Raw genomic sequence first — 22,367 nt, forward strand, 5'->3', positions numbered from 1 at the left:
AAAAATTATCTGAGTAAGACACGAGTATTCTTAATTTCTTTATGCATCATAATCTATGTTTTAGGTTCCAGAAAACACTTTGAATTTTCAATAATAAAACTTTTTGCTGATATTATCTCATATATGTATATTCCCTGAGCTGACGAACAAAAGAAAAAAAATAGTGAACTTTGCAAAACACTTGTATGGGAGTAAAAGAAACTTTAATTAAAAATTTAATTTTTGTTTCAACTCGAATAATAATACATTCACCCTTTTTAAGTTTATTCTAGAAATTTGAAAAAACAAACGATTTTTTTGTCATAATTCGATAGTTTATATATTCTAAAATACATAGCTAAAATCTTTTTTTTCAAAATTTAAATCATTTCCAAAGTTATAACGCTTTAGTGTAGTGACCATTGGATCGTTTTTCTCGAAACTAATTTTTTAGGTGTCGGCGCCATTTTGTGAAATTTTTTCTCTGGCGGGCCCCACTCCACTCCACTCCACCGAATATTTTTCAGATTTTATTTTTTAATTTTTTTTGATGTCGATTACAATTATGTATATAAATTAGGGACAGTAAAAATGTTTTTAATTTTTTATCTTAGTTTGAAAAATACATAAAATTTATGGGCCAGAATAACCCTTAAACGACATTGAATTAAAAATCGTTTTCCATTTTAAGATCAAAAGCCAGATATCTGAGCTTAAGTTAAAAGTTATATTCCACTTAGTTTCCCTAAGAACTTTTTCGAAATTTTGTGGCTTCAAAGAAACTAATATTACTTCAAGAATATAGGATTCAAATTGTAATTAAAGCTTTAATATGAAATTTCCGAAGATTTTTCTGTTTTTTGAATACTGTAACACCAGTCTTTGAGTTGTTTAGATACAGAAGGATATAAACATAAAAATGAGAAAAAATACAGACTTGTTTAAAAAAATGAAATAGGTCAGTCGTTTACCGGAACTCAGAAGACAGTAATCCCTACATAGTATGTAAGTTGTTAATTTGCCTTAAAAATAGTTTATCTTTTAGTTCGTTCAGCTACTGAGTTTAAGGAATTCATATACAGACAACATAATAATTTAATAAAATGTTTGATGACAATTGTAGAATTTTTTAAATCTAACGATTCAAAGATTCTTGAGTTTGCGTTATGGCAGCTAGATTTCTTTGTAAGAATCAGTGAATGGGGAGCCAATGCTTTTCATTGGCTGCTTGAGGACGTTCTTTAACGCCCAACGGTTGCTAGCTCCTTCGTAGAGTTCGTGTTCACCTCCAATTATTTTAATCAATACTTAACTTTTCGAAAGAATGAATGAATACCGCGGGAGTAATGGGTGTCTAACACAACCTATAAAAATTTTACGACACCATTGGAAATCCCAAAAGGCTTAACAAATAATATAAATATGCAAATATATATTATAATATATAAATCAAATAAATAAAAGCTTGTTAACTGTATTATATACACACAAACATATGTATGCATAAAATGTATAAATAAACATACAAGATTTTTATACAGATTATGTACTTATGTATGTGAATGAAAGTGTGTATATAGTTGTAATTTGCTCTCAATGGCAACTCTAAAATTTGAAATGTGTTTTTTTTTTGCTTTTCATCAAAAACCATTAATAAATACTTTACGCGGAACCTCGTCTGTCTGCATTGCGAGTAACATTGAAATAGTTTTCATTAAAATTCATTAACATTTGTAAGAAGCCGGCGCACGGTCCAGGCAGGTTAAAAAAATCCAAACCAAAGCGCTACAACACCAATTGGGCTTAAAGGCAGCCTGCCTGCTTGACTTTGCTGCTTAATTTCACAGATGACGACGCTGGACCAATTTCACTGGTCTCTTATATACAAGCTAAATACCCACACACACACTAACCCACCAGCCACAAACACTTATAAATTTCTGCATTGGTATTTGTGTAAACGAACGCGAGTGTGTGAGTGCCAATTGGTTGCTTCGTTATTCGTATGTTTGGCAGTGTGTTTGAGCTTCTTCTGTAGACATACTACTCGTCTCTTTTACGCGCATGCGCTACGTCGGCCATACAGCAAGTCGCTTTGCTGATGGCCGAAAACTTCTGCAACAACAACAATGCGCGCTGATGAACACGCAGCCAAAAAGCAAAGCAAAGAGTCCAATGAGACGGCGCGGCCAAACCGAATTGGAAGCATGTGTATGTGTGGGAGCTCTGTCGCGTGTGTGTGTGTGTTGTGCGCTTTTGTGTATGTATTTGTCGCCCATGACAGCCGTTCATGCAAGCCTTGCACACTGCGCTACGCACTTAACCACCAACACTTGCAGCGCTCGTTGCACCAACACAACTACATACATATATACGCGTTTGAATGCGTGTGTGTGTGTGCGCTTAGGCTCAGTGTTTACTACGTAGATGTATGTTTCGGTTACCTGCTTGCGCGCGCCGCTTCGTTCTTCGGTTTATCAGTAAATGCGCAGCGCTCGAATATGAAAATGAATTTCTTTCGAGTCAGCTCGAGGTGTGCTTGTGTGGGTGAGGGTGCTGCTCGCTTGCGCATGTGTTGGTGTTTGGGCGCTTAGTGAACGCTGCCGGGATGAACACGATAAGTGCGAAGGAAAGTAGGCATGCGAACGGCAGCAGCTACAGTAACGGCGCTATCGGCGGCGTCGGCAGCGACGACGTCCATCGGCTGATGTATAGTACACAGCAACTTCGTCGATACAGCGGCGAAATGTCATTTGTTAATCAGTCTGCGAGTACCGGCCACAGTTGAAGTTAATAGCACAATTGCGAAGGTTTGTTAGTCGCAATCGTGCACACGGTCCATGCGAAAGTGTAAAAGTCACAAATTGCAGCTAATTAGTGGCCAAAATAAATAAACGTGCATGCGTACAAGACGGCCAACAGTTCGCTTATAAAAAAACGTGCCAAATCCATTGATAATTTAAACGTGAGATGAGAGAAAAAGTGCAGAATTTCGCATATTAAAAAAAAATAAAATAATTCAACTAAAATTATTTTTCAAAATTTTTTAAATTTTTTTTTTTTTTATTGCGAACAAAAGTGTGACAATTTATGCGCATGCGAATATACTGTGTGAAAATGCATTTGTTTAAGTGTTATGAAAGAATATGATAAATCTCAATAAATATTTTTGCAAAAAACAAAATTTGTAATTTTGAAAAAAAAGTTAATTAAACGAAGTTGAAAGCAAACGCAACATTATAAAACAATAATAACTTTCTTTCATAAAATAAAAATGTTTGAACCCGCTCTCATGCCATATTTCGATTATAATATTGAGCAACGCCTGCAACTGCCCAACACTAACGAAAAGTGTTGTAAAATTTGCAAAAAACTACCGGAACGCAAGAAGCGCAGTCGTGCGGCTAAGCAGATCATGTCCAACAACAATAGCAACACCGTGGAACAACCACTGGTCGCACCCCCCGCACCCGGTGCGCTACATATAAGGCTGTCAATTACCGCAACTGAACTGCCAGTTTCCGCCGGTACTCAAGTCAACAGCGCCCACAAAACAGATCACAACGCACCAATTGTTGATGTTGCCGACATTGCGCAAAGCCGCCGCTTAACATTGCGTAGCCTATGCGCTGTGCTGCTAATCTGCACGCTCTTCACCGCTGCGGAGGGCTGTGGTCCGGGTCGGGGTATTGGTGGGCCGCGTAAATATCGCAAATTGACGCCGCTGGTTTTCAAACAGCACGTACCGAATATGTCCGAGCGCACGTTGGGCGCTTCCGGTCTCAACGAGGGCCCCATTAAGAAAAATTCACCGAAATTTAAGGACTTGGTGCCGAACTACAATAGCGATATTATATTTAAGGATGATGAAGGCACCGGCGCTGATCGCCTGATGTCAAGGGTAAGTTGGTTGTTGTTATTTTAATCGAATTTTTGTTTCGTTGATTGAAGGCGATTTTATAAACAGATCTTCGAGTAGGAATAAAAGCGCATTTAATGTGTCATAAATGGTTTGAGAATTACAAACTAAATATAAACGAAAACAATTAATTACTACTGTTTTCATAACTGTTACTTTGCTAATTTCTGCGCCTTTCAGCAATAACCTTAGACAACGTTATTAGGCTAATAGCTAATATTTGATTTTTTACTTGGTATATGAGCGCTAAATCAGCTGCAAAAACAAACATATGTTTACATATGTACACATATGTATGTATGTATGTATATGAATTGATCACATAATGCGTTAGCTGGGCGTGGAAGTGTTTTCGCCAACGCGCACTCGGGGATTTACTGAAAATATTAAATAGCCTGCGCTGTAATAAATCTCAAAATACAGTAATGTTAAGAAAAAATTTGAAATCATAATTAGTATATGTGTTTTTGTGTGTAAAAACAACCAACTGTAATTTACAACAAATTGAAAATGCGAAGTGCACTAAACACTAACTTTAGTGCTTTTCAAATAACTCCAGTCATTCACTTTACAACTGTTAAATATTTATGGATAATTTTCTTATGCGTTTTTCTATTTTATTATTGTCATCCCATGGCATGTCATTTATACCCATAAATATGTGCACACACACACACACATGGGGGCAAATTTTGTAATGAGCAAAGCTAACTGCACTTCACAGTGTCATAAATTTTGTTGGCAGAATGCTAAATGTTACGTACATAATTCAAATTTCCTTAAAATACTCAAATCAATTACAAATAAACCTAACGAAAGATTATAAAACAATTGACGTGCACTTAAATGTCAAAAGATAGCGAAATGAGCTTCTTTTAAGTCCATTTTCATTGGGGAAAGCAAATGACGTTAACTGATCGTTAATCAAATGATTAATGCTTTTTATTTAATTATTTTTGAGTACTTGCAAACATATTTCGCAACAAACCCAAAGTGCCATAAAATATGCGAGAAAATCTCCAAAAGAATTATAATTATTTTTGAAGAAAGCATCATATAAATATGTACCGTTATGTGTGTGTGGAGTATACGGAATTATCAATTCGTTTTCATTCAAAATAATCACAATTTCTTTGAGTAAGTGCGAAAATATTCTATTAATTTTGGAAATTTCGGCTTATGAAAAATATTTACATGGGACTCCCAACTTGTTATAAAGCTTCGTAAAATTATAAAATCATAAATGTTTACGTTTGCTTAAAAAAATTGTTGTTCGATTACACACAAAAATGAGTTTGAGCATTGACAATACTCAACGCTTAGGGGTTTCATATAATCCAACAAAAAAAAATTATGAAGTGTAAAAATTTATGATTTTATGATTTTACGATGCGTTATGACAGTGACATAGCAATATGTTTTCGGTTCATTATAACCTATAACTTTATGAGACCCCCCCATTAATGTGCTTTAGGTTTTCATTATATATTGTAATTTTTTTAATTTTAAAATTGAATTTTATTTTTTATACCTTTTCTAATGATGAAAATTTAAGAAAAAAATTTTTTTTTCGTTATTTTTATATAGAAAGAAAATTTTAGGTTATGAAAGCTAATTAAACGCCTTTAACCTTTGAAAAAAAACTCATATAATAAATACAATTAAATATTTTTTCTTAAGAAAAAATAGTTCGTACTATTTTTAATACTAAAAAATTAAAAAAAAATTATTTTTTATTAATTATCTTTAAATATCTGTAAACATTAAAATAAATCTTAAATAAAATAATATATAACATAAAAAATTCTTTTAATTTTTAATAACTTAATTTTAACTGTAACTCATATTACTGAGGTTATGAAAAATATTTAATTTTTTATTCTAAATTTTGCTAGTATTTTATTAACCAAAAAATATTTTGTGTTATTTTTAAATAAAACTTTCATTTTAAAATTTTAGACATTTAACAGTTCTTTTATAAATTATAAATTAATTTTCTTTAAATTGAAAACGAATTATAAGCTATAAAAGTATTTTTTTTTTATATTTTTCATAATAGTTTATGTAAAAAATGTAATTTTTTAACCTAAACATTTACCCAATATTTTATTATTAAAAAAAGTTTAAATCATAAATGATGAATTTAAATTATGCTTAAAATTAGTTTAAAGTTAGGAAAAAATTTAAATGTATTAAAAGTGACATTAGGCAAAAATACATTAGTTAAAGTCAAAAATTTGATTTAGTAAGTTTTTCACTAAAATAAATTTAAGCGCATTGGTACTTGAAATAGAAACTCATAAATAGAAATACTGATATACATATAATCTTAACTATCAAAATTAACGTAGTAAATAAATGCGGAAAATTAAACAAATAGTAATTATTTAATTTAATTTATATTTTTTTATTTTTTTTTTTTTTTATAATTTTTTAAAATACCAAAAGAGCTCCAAATCATTCATATGTACACACATTAGGACCAAAACTATTTTTAAACCAAGAAAAATATACATATGTGCTTTCATATACGAGTATATGTATATATACATGTCCATACATATATACACATGTACATACATATATACGCATATACATACATACATATATGCATGCATATTAAATATGATTCTATTTACTAGCATGTTATCGTTCACAGAACGGTGTTTACGATCATTAAGAGCAATAACCAACCAATTTATGAATGTTTACCTGCTAATTGCCTTCATGCCTTTATATTTAGTGCTTATTTAATAAAATAAAATCGTAAATAAATAAAAATATCTACTAAATAAATAAGCAAATGCACATGTTTAGCAATAAATATTTCTGTTATCGAGCAACAGCCACTAAACATGGAGTGTAGAGCGAATAATATTAAAGAGGGTTAAAACTATGCTTACCTCAAGTGCTGATATGGTTTTTGGAGTGTTAGCAATTTGAAAAAAAAATCCTCAACTTGAAAGTAAAAGTAAAAGTCATCACTACTGTAATACACTGACACATTTTATCAGCGTGGCTAGTTTGAAGTGCGGTTCGGTGACGTTATGCCCGACACACCACCCCCTAAAGTGGACGCGGGCGATTTTTGCGCACGCCCTTGAGTAGGCGTATCGAATTCAGTATTCAGTGCAATAAACTCTCGAGTATACAAAAGCCATATATACCATTTGTAGTGTTTATGTAGGCCAAAAGCGTTTTTGCTTGATATTTAGTCATACAAAGCGGCAATAAACGTATTGTAACTAGGTACATTTGTACCATAAATAATAGGAGTATAGACGGTAAGCGCATTGCTCTTGTTGTAGTAGTCAGAAGCTCACGTATATGATTCATTAGGGCAACGTGCGATGCGCCGATAATGATATATGTATATATAATCAAAAATCTTAATTAAACACTGATAACTGTTAACATTTTGATTTATTAGCTTGTTGCGATTTTATTAAGCTTGTTAGTGGTTTGTATGTGTGCGCGTGTGTGAAAGTTGATAAACCCCGCGGCATACTTGTAATAGCTTATTGTTTCAATATATACTTCACACATCCGTTATTTATTGCCAGCACATACCTAACTTAATTCTGGTTAACACGCTTTGCTGGTTTGTGAGTATGTCCACCCGCTTAGCTGCATTTACTTAATGAAAACGACCAACAATGCGCACGAGCTGATAAGGAAGCGTGAAAAGCTAATAGCTGATTAAAGTGTTAAAAGTAATAATAAAAAATAGTAATAAAAAACAATAAAAAAAACGGCAACTGTTCCCATTACAAAGCATTTGAAATGGTAATAAAATATTTTCAATAAATTATTGCCAACACGGCTCATAGCTTTTACACCTGTATATGTCATATACTCACAAGCATTGACAGCTGTATGCGATTATCTTATCTGGTCAATGCGTTCAGAAAGTGTGCCGTACGTACGCGCCTGATAACGGTTACGTGCATTGTGCTGGACATGGGTACTTAATCGCATCGCGCCCTTTTTGCCACCTGCGTCGGGCAAAATCCACAAAAATGCTGCGGTGCGCGGTAAGAGGCGCCTCAAGTGTTAGCTGCCAATTGCAAAGTCATACACACATGTATGCATATTTGTATATACATACATACATACATATGCACATATAGATGAGTATACTAAGTATACGCGCTAAGCTGTTTTTTAAGCGTTATTCTTTATCAACATAACGGTTAATATAAGCGTTCTATTTTTGCTTGAAATCCCCGTCTTTTTTTTCAATTTGCCGAAAAATTTTAATCGCCAGCGGTAGTTGGTAATAATTATTAATAAAAAATATAACTGTTTGTTTTTACGAAAAGCTTAATGCCGATTACGCTAGCATAATTTCTAGCTTTGTACTAAAGCACGTAATTAATTTTTCCTGTTTTCAATGCCATGGAAAAAATTGTCGTTGAATAACTTTACATACACACATACATATACATATGTACATATATCCACAAATATGCAATGCTTATCGGCCATATTAGTCTGTTTCCGCAAGTGGGGAATGTCATGCGCAAAAACATATGGTCGTTAAAATATTATAATCTGGTTAAAAGCGCTTAGTTATTTAAATTGCAAAAAAATTTGTTTTTTAATTGTAAAAAATGGATGAATAGTTAGGTTAGGTTTAGGTTAGGTTAGATGCTGATCAAAGCTCGCACGTGGATAGATAATCCTTTAAGAAGCCATAAGAAAGCAGAACCCCTATATTCCAACTTATAAATCGCTGAATAGTGAAATTTTTAATGTTTTTGCACACTCTATCGGGTTTGTTAATTGGTTCAGCCTTATAAACGTTTTTTTCTTGTTCAAAAATATTTAATTCAACTAAAATTCAGCATTTCAAATACATTAATAATTTCTAATTGAATCAAACATGCCTAAAAGTTTTGTAAGCTTTTTATGCGAAATGCAACTCTGCACATTTTTTATTATTTATAATTGTTTTCTTTTATTTTTTCATTTTTTTATTTTACCACATATAACGTTTTATATTTCAAATCCGTTCTAAATGTTTATCTCGTTTTTAATACAAAACCCTTGAGTTAATAGCCGCCCATAATTCAACCCACTCGAAATACCTCAATCGCTTAGAAAAAATTTATTAATTAATTGCTGGCAATTTCCGACAAAATATTATTACTACGCAGTTTTCCAATTGCTTCTTATCGAAATATGCATTTCCGATTGAAAAGTGCTGACTAAAGAGCTTTTTATTACAACTATTTTTCAAAGCTATAAACAACCTATGAACTTACCTTGATTGTTGAGTTTAGATTAGTTGCAAATTTCTAACAGGTGAACAACAGTCAACTTTCCGAGAAAGGTGGCTTTCGCAAGAGATACTCATGTTCTTGGAAACGATAACCATAAAACAACGATGAAACACACAGAAACCCCTGCGCGTGCTGAAATGCTGTTTATTAACGCTTGGAGTTTTCTTTTCTTGATGAAAATGTTGCCTCATTGACATCATAATATGATATAATGTTTCAAATGTAAAAAATATTATATTTTCAACTTAACGAAATTTAACGATAAGTAATTAATAGAAAAACTTAATATAAAAATAATTAACAAAAACCATAAATAAAAGGTCGCTCAGCAACTCTCTTTCTCTTAGGTTTTGAGAGGGGTAAAAAATGTTGCATTTTTTTCTGGTTAGAATACAACATACAGAGAAAATAATAAACGAATATTGTTCCCAATATTGTTTGAGAAAAAGCAAGCAAACTTGACAGCCCAAATATAAAGCAGGATAAGTGCAAAATTTTTGTGCGAAAAGAAATCGGACGCTGAATGTGAATGAAAGTGCGCATTTGCAAATGTGACGTCAGCAAAACAGCTGATGCTGTCAAATTCTTTGAAAGCCCAAAAACGTTAGATAAAACTATAAATTTTCGAATGTCAATTCTTTGAAAGTCGACAAGCGGTGGCTAAAACCATAGAATGAAAACTGCTGGCTAAAACTGCAAATTTTCGAATGCCAATTCTTTGAAAGCCGACAAACGGTGACTTAAACTGTAGATTTTCAAATGTCAATGAATTGTTGATGAATAAAATTTCGACTTTCTAATAAGGAATTCAATTGAATCACCACTTTTTCGCAAATAATTCTAAGAATTCTAATAACTTTTCGAATTTGCGCTGCTGATTGGGAATCTCACTCAACAATAGCGGACTTTTGTTGACATTTATTAAGCATTATGCGTTAAGACGACGGGTGTGCCAATTTCGGGAGAAATTTCGCTGGCAAGCAAGTCAAACATATTTACATCAACCATCTTTGACAAATGCTACTGACTTCACGGTAACAATAAAGCACAACAAAAGCGTGGAATCATAATAAAGGCAAGCAATAAATAAATAATAAAACTGTGTTAATTGCTTAGCAACTGACAGTCAAAAGGTTAATGGTGGTAGCAATCAGTGGCAAGTGGCAATTGGCAAAATAGCAAACGGCAAGGAGCTACGAGTGCTGTGTGTTTGTCCAAACGACTTTTCATTGCCATTCGATGATCGCAGTCAAGGCCGCTATCAATGTCAAGACGCTGAGCATCCCCATAATGGATGGGCCAAGGGACTCAGCTCACAAATTCGACGCCATACTAGGTTTTCGAAGGATACTAACCTATTATGGTGCATTAATCCGAGTTGTTTGCGTGTGCATGTGTGTGTGTGTGGGAGAGAAATTATTACAAGGTCAACAATAAATAATGTGCGCGTGTGCACGCGTTTATGTGTGTGTAAACATTCAGCAGCACAGTGATATGTTAGGTGTCGCATCGTAAAAACAACAGCAGGAGCTTCAAAAACCTAACGGAGAGTGTAGTCAAGGACGAGGATAGCGAGTTGAAGTAGAAAATCGAAAATGACATAAATATTTATAGCAAACAAACTACTGCACACCTACCAATTGTCAGTTGTTATGCATTGTGCTCATATCTTTGTGCGTGTGAGTATGTGGTTGTGTGTATTGGTGCTGCCACAGCGCAACTAAGCTGCATTAGCTACGATTATAGCATTTAAAATTGTGTGTAGCCGAAGAGGTAGCGCAGAAGCTTTCCTACTAAATTTAGATAAGGAATTTCTTAAACGTGCGCGATATTTAAATTTTTGATAACTGTTTATTGATTCGACAAAAATACACATTCATGAAAATACTTAGCTTCCGGTTTGGAAATATTTTATATATGTATGTATATATATTTTCTAACATATTATAGTTGAACTTTTTTAAATACAACTTAATAATTCATTTATTTTAAATAAAATTCGGTTATACACTAAACAAATATATAAATTAAATTTTTTATTATTTTACTTATTATTACTCTGAACCTCTTGAATGAATAAATTTTGATTTTTTAACAAATATCGATTTTTCTAATTAACAAACAATATATAACAAGCCATTTACATAATTATACAAAAATATAATATTTTCTTACAAATCTAAATATTTTTTATGAAAAATTTAAAAATTAAAATTAGTAAAAAATTTTAAGAAAATACATTTTACAAACATTGACCAGGTTATTTTCGAATTAATGACAGCTAAGATTTTTTGGTATTTCAAAAAAGAAAATTTTTCATTTTCAAATATAAAAAAAAATTGCTGATGTTTAAATGTCTATTTAAAAAAATGTTCTAAAATCAAATAAATTTTTTTATTATATATATTTTTTTTTAATTTTAACCATCTTTTAGTAATAAGTATCAAACAATTTATCTCCTACCAAAATCTCGATCCGAAAATGCCGGTTAAATAATTAAATTCTAATCATAATCCATATGATTTGTTAACTGTCAGTTTAAATCAATAAGAAATTCAATTCATTGCGCTCACTTCAGTAAACTCGAATGCATTCTTTCCACAAGAAAAAAAGTATGTTCGAGAAAGTTAACGAAAAAACGCGCCGAAAACAAACAAAACCAATGAAAAAAGGCACAAAGCCACATAAACGTCTAAAATTACACGATTTGTATGCTTAGTCTGACTTGAATGAGGGGAAGTAATATGATCTGATTATTGACATGCTTCATAAGCACATCAAATTTATATGAATAATCCTAGCGAGGAAATGTGTTGATGTTCAAGCATATTTTGTTATAGTTTTGGAATGTCAGACATGCATTTGTTGTTATTAAAAATGCTAATAAAATGAGTACATAAATGTTTTCGATTTTTTTTTAATTATTATTTATTTATGTTTGTATTTTTGAGGTTTACATTACAGTAACATTAATGATATAGATAATGAATGAAAAATGTGCAATATTGTGAGTGCAGGTGCATTTTTGTTTTTTTGCACGAAAAATGCATTTATGTATGTGTATTAACAGTAAAGTACTTATGGTTATACAATATGCACATATGTATTTGTATATGAGAGCTCGATTTGTAATGAAAGCAATGGTTAAAACGTTATGTAATTAGTCAATATTTTCTATCGATAGTTAAAATTTGTTGCAATTACTTACAATTACATTTTCTCCATATATTCAAAATAAGTAAAATCCGATTTGTAATGCTGATAATGGTTAAAATAAAATGCAATTACTTACAATTACATTTTCAAGAATTGGTTAAAACGTCATGAATTATTAATAATTACATTTTCAACATAAATAAAATCCAATCTGTAATACTAGATACTAATGATTAAAATGTAATGTAATTACTTATAATTACTTTTTCTCCAGATATGCAAAATAAGTCGTATTTGCTTATTGAAATGTAAAAATATTTTAAATGTATATTTTTGCTTTTTATATAAATATTTAAATGTTTACGTACATATGTATGTATGTATGTATTTGCATAGACGTATTAAGCCGCTGTATCACCTATGACATAAATCACTCTGACGGCATTTGCAATTTACGACGGACTGATACCGGCTGAAAGCCGAAAATATCAGAAATATACAGCATCTGATTATGACCGAAAATACAAAGCGGCATATTGGCGTGGGAACAGCAACATGTTTCCATTTTTCATATACTTAACACATCTGCGAGAAGCCAAATGTGCCCTCGACGACGTTACGCCGCAAACAAAAATCGGAAAAAACGAAAAATCGAGTTTTTGCAGTTAATAAAAAGCCAAACAATTCATCAGCGCTAGCTAATCCAAGCTTGAAGCTGGTACATGCAAAGCGATTTACATATGTATGTATATATATAAATATTTGCCAAACCTTACTTTTGTAGGCGCATATATGGCACATATTGATATACATATGTATATGTGTCTATATACTTACTCGCTTGAAACATTTGGATCTCCATGCATATGTATAAGTACATATGTATATATATTACATACATATATATTTTGCATGGAAGCGCGTATATGTCGGTTTGTGCTTGACCAGCTAGCCAGCCAGTCTTTAAGTCAAAAAATATCAACAAAAACGCGAACGCTTTGGCCGTCCGTTTGATGGTTATTGATACTTTATGCTGAGATACTTTAGTATTTATTGTTTTATTGCTTTACTATGGGCTTTTAAGACTTTTATTAATCAATTTGATACTTCGCTTTATGATATTTCGCATACAAATTTGCCTACAACCGAAGACGTCTTGGCGCATCATTTGTCAAATTGTTTTTGTTTGCCAACAACAACAGCCCGTTTTTTTGGTTTTGGCTTTTATTGTGAGCCGTCATTCGTGCGGCGCCTATCACATTACACATGCGAGTAGGTTAAGTATCATCACACACATATGTCCATACATATATACATATGTGTATATATGTGCGCAGGTTAAGCATTCGCGCCGCGGCATTACTGCAAATCATTCCCGTGAGTTTGTCGGCGTTAAACGCCAACACAACGACGAGCAAATAAGCGACCAATAACTCAACGTGGTGAATCGTAATCACACCTCATAAAGTTGAGAAATTTTGACGACCGCTGACAAGGTTGGACGCTGACCACAGTCGCCTCCAGTTGGTAGGTGGTTTATGATGTTCAGCGTTTAACGCCTGAGCAATGAATTGATGCGGGTTTCTTTCTGGCAATGTAAAGTTGAAATTTCCTTTTCACATTGTATTTGTTTACCCTTTTCTCTCTTTCGTTTAATGACTTGGCATTCAATTAATGACGTTTAAGCGTGTTATCTGTGGCAACATTGCCACCACCACGCACAGCAAGCTCACATTAAAGCTACATAAAAATTTCGTATGAATTCACTTTTGAGCCACGGTATTATCTGATAATTCGATTAGTGATTATCAGCTGTTTTTATACACCTAACCTAACATATTTCCCAGTAAGCCCTCAAAGTTACTGTGTTACCTGTTTAAGCTTCTCTTTCCTACCGCATAGCCTGGCATTTCATTTATAATCTCTTCTTATTACAATCAATTTACATATCTACACATGTACACATGTGTTATGAATATATATATGTGTGTGTGTGTTGCATGCGTTAAAATTTATGCCCGTCTGAGTCAATCGAAAGGGTATAAGTACAAATTTTTGTCCACACATACTTAAGATAAGCTAATCCTTCCATTAGTCTTTGTCACATTAAATACAACAACAAGCAAAACACGGCCAAAAACACACGCTACCAGGCAGCAACAATAACAACAACAACGATTCCAACAACAGCAACGGAGGCAGCAGTCATAAAACGCAGAGTTAATTTCAAAATAAGAGAGCTCGCTCCACAGTGCCCTGACGGTTTCATGGACATGCTTTTCTTGTTTTTTTGGGGGTAACATAAACTCGCGCATTCACCTCGAGCAGATCTAGAAAATCTTCATACAATTAATAATCGTAATAAACTTTAAAAGCCATCTTCAACCGCAATCAAAATATTTGGATATGTTAGCACAAACAAAGCGGGTCCCACGGAGGAAACAACAACGACAACAGCAACAAATAATAAAACAGGATCGAAGTCAATAAGCGAACAAGGGGCATAACCAAAACACAACAACAAACAATGTGTAATAATGAAACCAAAAAAAAAATATATAAAGACGGACAGAGCGACCTGACAGTCGGACAAATAGACATTTATTTGTAACAAGATGACACACAGTAGACCACTTTTAGCGTTATTATCCCCATTTATAAGCGCGTGTATGTATGTATGTGTGGAATGCAGGAAGGTTTACACGCTGCGCTCTATGAAACATTGCTTTACACAAAAGGTGTGTTTGTATGCACTTGTGTGTGCGTGTGTTCGGGCTGGCAAATGGTCAGTGGCAGTCGAAATCGTGTCACTTTGACTTACAATTGGAGCGGGTAATACGTCAACGCGTGACATTTCGAGTTGGCCAATACCTATGCGGGCATTTGCTTTATGTGAAAATATTACAAAAAAATTTAATTCATTGAGGCACTCAATGAACAACTAAGCATTTACGTATAATAATACAATTTTGAATAGTTTTTAATACCTTTCAAAGCGACAGCTAATTAATCAACAAGAAAATAACTCAAAGCTGGCCATAAAGCTTAAAAAATAATGCGAAAGCCCTAGTAATGAGATTGTAGGCATGCGATAGCAGAATTTTTTAGTGTGTACAATTTATTACAAAATTTTGTGATTTCTCGTTGCAAGCGACTAAAAATGATTAGTTTGCGCAAAATGTTAAAATTTCGAATAAAAAATTATTCGTACGGCAGTGTAAATCTCAATATTACAAAAAAAAAAAAAAATAAATTAAAAATTCAAGAAAAACGTTAATTTTGACCAGCGAAGCTAATATATCCTTAACAAATGAATTTCTTCTAACATAAAAAGGCAATAACAGATCTTTGTCTTTGTCTTGACTTTGAAAAATGAGCTTATACGCCAGCTACCTCTATAGCAGGGTGTGATCTCAATAATATGTTCCAAGATTGTAGTGTTCCTTTGGACAATAATTTATAAAACATTTTTCATATAAAGAAGTAGTCCAGCTGGACCCTATAGTAGGCCGATTTCAGCGGTTCCAACAAATGTACAGTTTTAAGGAGAGAAAAGGACGTATGCAAAATTTCATAACGATATCTCAATAACTACTAACCTAATTACCAGGTTAAACTCGTCTCTAATCGAGTATGCGAAGTCTATGCCAAAAAAGAAGAAGCTGAGATCTCACTTATCATTAGAAGGTATACATAATTTATAAGTGTATATGATTTATAGGATCTCCGACTTTTCGTTCTAGGTTTTATAAACTTAGTGACAAACTATAGAGTACATTGTTCAGGGTAGAAAAATTTGGAACATAACCTCAAAAACCAATTTTAACAAAAATTTACGTTAAAGTATACATATTTACATTCATACGAGCATACATACATATACATTCTTTAGAACCCCACCGCGCAATCCTCATTAATCGCTTTCCTTTATTAAAAACTTTGCAAGAATTACTCACAAAAATAATAAACTCAGCTGCGCCGTTTTCTTCTCACAATAATTTTTTTGCCAGCTTAATTGAAAACGTTATGAAAATAAATACATTTCAGGGGCAAAATCAATCCAATAAAATTTCAATATCAATGTCATTCAACAGCTTGCTGTGGAGCTAATTTGCCGCCAGGCATGCAAATTCAATTAATTATTTCGCGAGAAGAGGAAAAACTGTCAAAACAATAAACATTCAATCCTCATGCGGCGAATACTCTATTTAACTGTCCATCAAAGGAGGTTATTAGGCACACACACACGTATACACATACATATACTGTGGCGAAGTAAACATTTGGTTTATGATCGACAGTAATGCTGCTGCCGACTGCCGGACTGGCTGCTGCAGATCGCAAGCGATGGGGCCACATTATGTGGCATAATTGACAAGCGTAGATAAACGATCAAACGCGGTTGGTAAAAGAATGATCCACAAAGCTTTTGATGGACGATCGCTGGCGATTTAATTGCATACCTCTAACCTAATACATACATACATACGAACATATATAAATACGAGTATGTGTGCAGTTTACTTCATTTCCTTCCCTATGAGTCATACAAATTAAACTCTATTCGCGACTGCGTCATGCCCTGAAATATCCCGCCGATTGTATGTACATGTACGTACATATGTATGTATGTATATGTATGTATGTGTAAGTAGTGGTTAATAGCAGTTAAATAAATAAACTTTAGCGCAATAAAGTCAAAGTTGATTTTCACTATGAAGAGTAAATAAATAAAATCACGTTCATTTAAGTGGAAAATTGTCAGCAAAAATTTGATTTAGAAGCGTACAAGGGGTGTTTGCGGCGTTAACAGTAAACCTTAAAGGTGATCTCATTGTGCTAATTTCGTAAAATCCTCTCTGATGTGTCTATAAGTTAAGTAAAGTATGCGATCATCCATCTAAATATTAATATGCAAATTGCAGCGATATAGTTATTAGGTGAATATTAAAAAATAAACAAATGATATTTTTAAATAAACTTTGAAGTTGGCTAATTGGTTAACTAAAGATATTAAAGTAAAAGTGGTTTCCAGTTACATTATACATTATTAAGCTGAAATTTAAATTTATTAAAAAAAAAAAATTAGTTTTATTAATAGAATTTTTTAAACACTAAATAACTGTAAGCTAAAAATATTATTTTATGTAAAAATTAAACAAAAAATGTTATACTTACAATTATTAAATACTGTAAACATATTTTTGCTAATGAAATCAGATTTTTTGTTTATTATGTTTGCATTACGGACTATCATTATGTAATTTATAAAACTCAAAAGTATTTTTTTGAAGAAATTTTTATTAAAAAATTATTTACGCATTTTTTTAAATGAATTTTCTGAAAATATCGATCACTAAAAAAAAATTATATTTCAAGAAAAGTTTTTGTTAAAAAAAATATTATATTATATTAAAAAAATACTTTTGATTTATATTTTTGTTTATGAAATCAGATTTTCTATTTTAAATCTTTGCACTATGGAATTCTTTTATGTAACTTATATCAAAAATATTTTTTTTTGAATAGAATTCGTATAAAAAAATTATTTTCGCAAGTTGATTACACCGGTCAACACGATTTTTGGGTCTGACATCTACATGTTAAATTTGAGTTTCTCCTATGACAAAAATAAGGGGAAAATTTTTTTTCCGGTTAAAGTTTGCTTTTGTAGAAATTAGAGCAATTTTTCGATTTTTAAGCATGAAATGACTGATTTTTATATAATATTTTTTCTACAATTTCACTATAGATTATAATTAGAAAACTTTTTTTTAGATACAAGAGTCGTTTTTATTCAAGATATGTGATAAACAATAATATATGTATATGTAAAATAACAAGGAATTATTGTCTAAAAGTGAATATTTTTTGTATTTCTTTTATGCTCATATGAGTATATACTTAATATACTTATCGATGTAGATCAGCCCAAAGCAAACTTTAAGAGCTAAAAATTAATATTTAAGTGTTTTTCAATGTCTAGAATCAGAATCCAAGCATGAGAACAGAAACCCATAAAAAAATTTTGTTTTTGTTGACCGGTGTTATTAATAAAAAATAACTATTTATAAAAAATAAATATTTTGCACTTTAAAATTAAATTTTTTAATGAAATGATGAAATCTGCATGAAATATTTGCAGTCTAAAGTTTTTTATATTTTTATATGTTCTATTATTCAAAAAACAAGTTGCCTTAGGTTTTTAACAGAATTACAAAGAAAATTTAATTTAAAAAAATATATTTTAATAAGCTAGAAAATATAAAAAAAATTTAAATTAATTACATTTTTAATAATCAACATAGAATAAAATTTTTAAATTAATTATTTTTTTAATTTTTTAAATTAAATTATTTTTAATATGTTTTAGCTTGATTACTAAAAATTTAATTAATTTAAATTTTTTTTATATTTTCTAGCTTAATCGCTAGAAAATGGTTATTAGCGAACAAAACAAAAAAACAAAATTTGTGAAGTAAAAAAATTATTTTGCACTTTAAAACTAAATATGCTTATGAAATCAGCGGCTCTGCTTGAAATATTTGCAAACTAGAAGAAGAATTATTAAAATATCGAAAAAAATATTTATTTAAAAAAAATTAAAAAAATATATTTTCGCACTAATTTGCTAAAAACAGTTAAATTACAGGAAAAATAACTAAAAATTTGGTAAAATAAAAAATAATTTTGGAAGTTAAAATCACAAATTTTTTTTTCACCCAAAATTTTTTAATTTGTTTATACATTCAACTAGTTCAAATAAAAAAAAAGAACTAACTAAATAATTACAAAATTACAAAACTGCTATGAGAGTATTGGCTAATTTAAAAGATCGCTGGGTGCTGCTGCAATTTTTAATATTTCTGCGTTAACCGAGTTTACGCCTAGATCACGCTCTATATCAGCATATCTACAATACCCAGACGCTTTGACAATTAGTTTTGAAATTGTTGGATGAATTTCTTATTGTTTGTGTTAGTACAGCCCCAGAGTTGTGCACCATAGCTCCATATCGGTCGGAGTATTTGCTTATAGATAAGTAAGTTATTTTCGATGGATAACACTGATTTGTTACCGATTAACCAATTATAATTTTTGAGTCGCACATAACTAATAATATGAGATTTCTTACCAAAAATAAAAAAAAATATTTTAGAAATTGTCATTCATTCGTTGCATAAAACGTCGACCTTCAGCAAGGTTGTTAACCTAAAAATGCTTAAAAACTTATTTGCTGCCGAACAAATATTTATAATCCTCTTTAAAAATATATATGTATGTGTACATATTTTTTATGCAAAAAATTGCTTCCGTATTTAGTCAACAAATTAGCACACCTGTTCAATGACGCTTCGCATCCGCCTTGACTGCTTTGCTGACACAGGACATGAAACCTCGGTGGCATTACAGAAAAGCAGTAAATTTAATTTGCTCACCACCAAAGACAAAAAACAAAAACAACCACAAAATAAAAACAAAACGAAAAAACAAAAAACAATTAATTCTTGAACACGAGCGGTTTACTTCCAAGTCAAGCAGGCACATCATTTATACCATTTAAATTTGTCGCTGCTACGAAAAAGAATAAAATTAAAAAATATAAGGGCTAAAGCTATTAAATTACTTCAAGACAACTTAGCGCCCTGTGGTAATAATTTTTTCAGCTACAAATCATGCACGTCAAGAATTTCACTCGCATTCGTTACATACATACCATAAGTGCCATACGTATAAACGTATAAACGTATAGGTAAGTATGTGTGAGTGCGTGTGTGGAATGTTTACTATGCGCACGCGCAACGTTGGTTGTTATGCTTTTGTTTTTGTTGTTCTTTTGTTATCCCTCATTATGGTTCAACGGTAACTCATGTTAAGTATGTAAACGGATACGTCACTATATTTGTCAAATGCAATAACAACAGCAACGCAATATACACTGCATACACATATACATGTATATAGGTGGATATTGCTACATAATTCCGGTTGTTTCGTTGATCCCCAGCACAATTTAAAGTTTTAAAAGCACACATACACACAGGTACATACATATATAAATATGTGCTCGTTTATACGCACTACCACTGATACACTTGTCCCTCTCAACTTTTGGCAATAACTGTGCACTTTTCTGCACTCAAGTGTGGCAAGTTAGTCAGCTGAGGTAAGGGCGCTGCGTAATCAAATACCGCATATCCTATGCAAGTATAAATGTGCATACATATGTATGTATATTATCGGTATAATCGCTCATAACGTGTGATTTTCGCAGTGATTTTTATCGAAAACGGATGCGAAATCTTACAACTGAGGAAGTAGATAATTTCAAGCTCAGCTAAACGGGCTGAGGATATGACATTTTAGGGTTGAGGGTATTGGGTGATGAGTAATGGACACTGCTGTAATATTTTTGTGTCGCGCTTATGCTGGAGTGTGTGATTTTTGTATGTATAAGGATTTGTGAATGCTAAAAGGAAGCATATATCAAGGCGTTTGCAGCAAAAGTGAGAAACACATATAGTTAATATATATATGTACATACTATATCTACCATAAAATATATCGAAGCGCTATAAACACACATATACTTTCCTATGCATATATGTACATATGTATGTACTTATTTAAAAATTCTTTTACATCGCTCTATTTCTCAAACAAACGCTTTCAATTAAAATTTAAACTACCTCGACGGCCTCTGCAAATAAATTAAAAATATTTATTTTTAGAAATTACAATATGCAAAAATCTTAAATTTTAATTTTCGATAAATTTTTTGTTTCCCAGCAACATGCCTTATCATTATCTTGAGCAGTAAAAGATTTCCAACGAAATAATAGCTACTCATAGAATGGCAATTAGCTGCGCGCAAAGAAATTAAAAACTTTGTAGTGTGCCACACCTTATTTGTACATAAATACATATGTATGTATATAGTTACATTTCACACCATCATATACATACACACAGGTATTTACTTACATATGTACACTATATCTAATGCGTGTTCGAAAATGGCGTTCAAGTGGACTTACAAGTGTTCCAATCAAAGCGCCAACAACAAATAACAACAAATGCCAGTGTGTGTGGCCCCATTTAAGTATAGATGCCGAGGGCTTCTCCTGTCTCTTCTCTTTCAACATACTCAAGTAGTGTTGGAGTTTAATGCAAGTATTACCTATATGGCCGCTGGTTTTCTCCTATAAACATGCTCATAGCCATTGCGGCTGCATTATACAATGTTTACATACATTACGTACATACATATGTATTACTTACAGTTGTATTTATTTAGTAATATAGTTTTAAGTATTCATAGAAATTTCATGGAATACGTACATATGTAATTCCTTGTAAAAATATGGTAACATTGTTGGTTTTTATAAGCAGTATTGAATATTTTGCTGAATCGGGGGAATGGAAATATAAGTGCGTTTTTCGAAAGCTGGCGCTTTATAAAGAAGTAAAACTGATTTTTTCAATTTTTTATTTTTTTTTTACAGGAGCGTTTTAGAAGATATAAAATTTATTAAAAATATTTTATTTATGATTTTTAATTTTAGTTGCAGTAATTTGCTTTTAAAGTAATTTTACTTCTGAAAAATATTTTAAATATTCGATAATATTTCAGTATATTTTTTTATTACAATAACATTTTTTTTTATAAATAATTTATAATTTTTGATTTTAACTGTTTTAATTTAATATTAAAAAATGTAATATTAAATTTTTTTTGTTTTTATTATTATTTTTTATTTTTTTTGTACTCTTTTATGCAACATTTTTCGTGATTTTTTATTAACATAAACAATTTTATTATTTATAATTTTTGATTTTTTTTAAGTTTTTTTAATAATATAAAAAAAATTGTTATTTATAATTTTTAGTTTTAATTGCTTTAACATAATTAAAAAAAAAATTGAAAGAGTGCAAAATGGCCATTATAATAGATATCTTTCACTCTTTCCCTTTTCGAAATTTTTTTATTATTAAGTTTAAGCAATTTAAATTAAAAAGTATAAATA

The 22,367-nt window shown here is 31.4% G+C and overlaps 1 protein-coding gene across 1 annotated transcript in view; it reads left to right on the forward strand.

Annotated features, from left to right (window-relative positions):
* Positions 1-2,609: 2,609 nt before the first annotated feature.
* The window catches only part of LOC105227616 (protein hedgehog), a 38,658-nt gene continuing 18,900 nt past the window's right edge, over positions 2,610-22,367 (forward strand). Inside the window, exon 1 of the mRNA XM_011207043.4 lies at positions 2,610-3,880. Within this exon, the coding sequence (XP_011205345.2) occupies positions 3,254-3,880 (627 nt within the window). The 5' untranslated portion in view covers positions 2,610-3,253. The remainder of the gene's footprint in view (positions 3,881-22,367) is intronic.

This window comes from Bactrocera dorsalis, chromosome 2, assembly GCF_023373825.1.
Source record: "Bactrocera dorsalis isolate Fly_Bdor chromosome 2, ASM2337382v1, whole genome shotgun sequence".
Classification (NCBI taxonomy): Eukaryota; Metazoa; Arthropoda; class Insecta; order Diptera; family Tephritidae; genus Bactrocera; species Bactrocera dorsalis.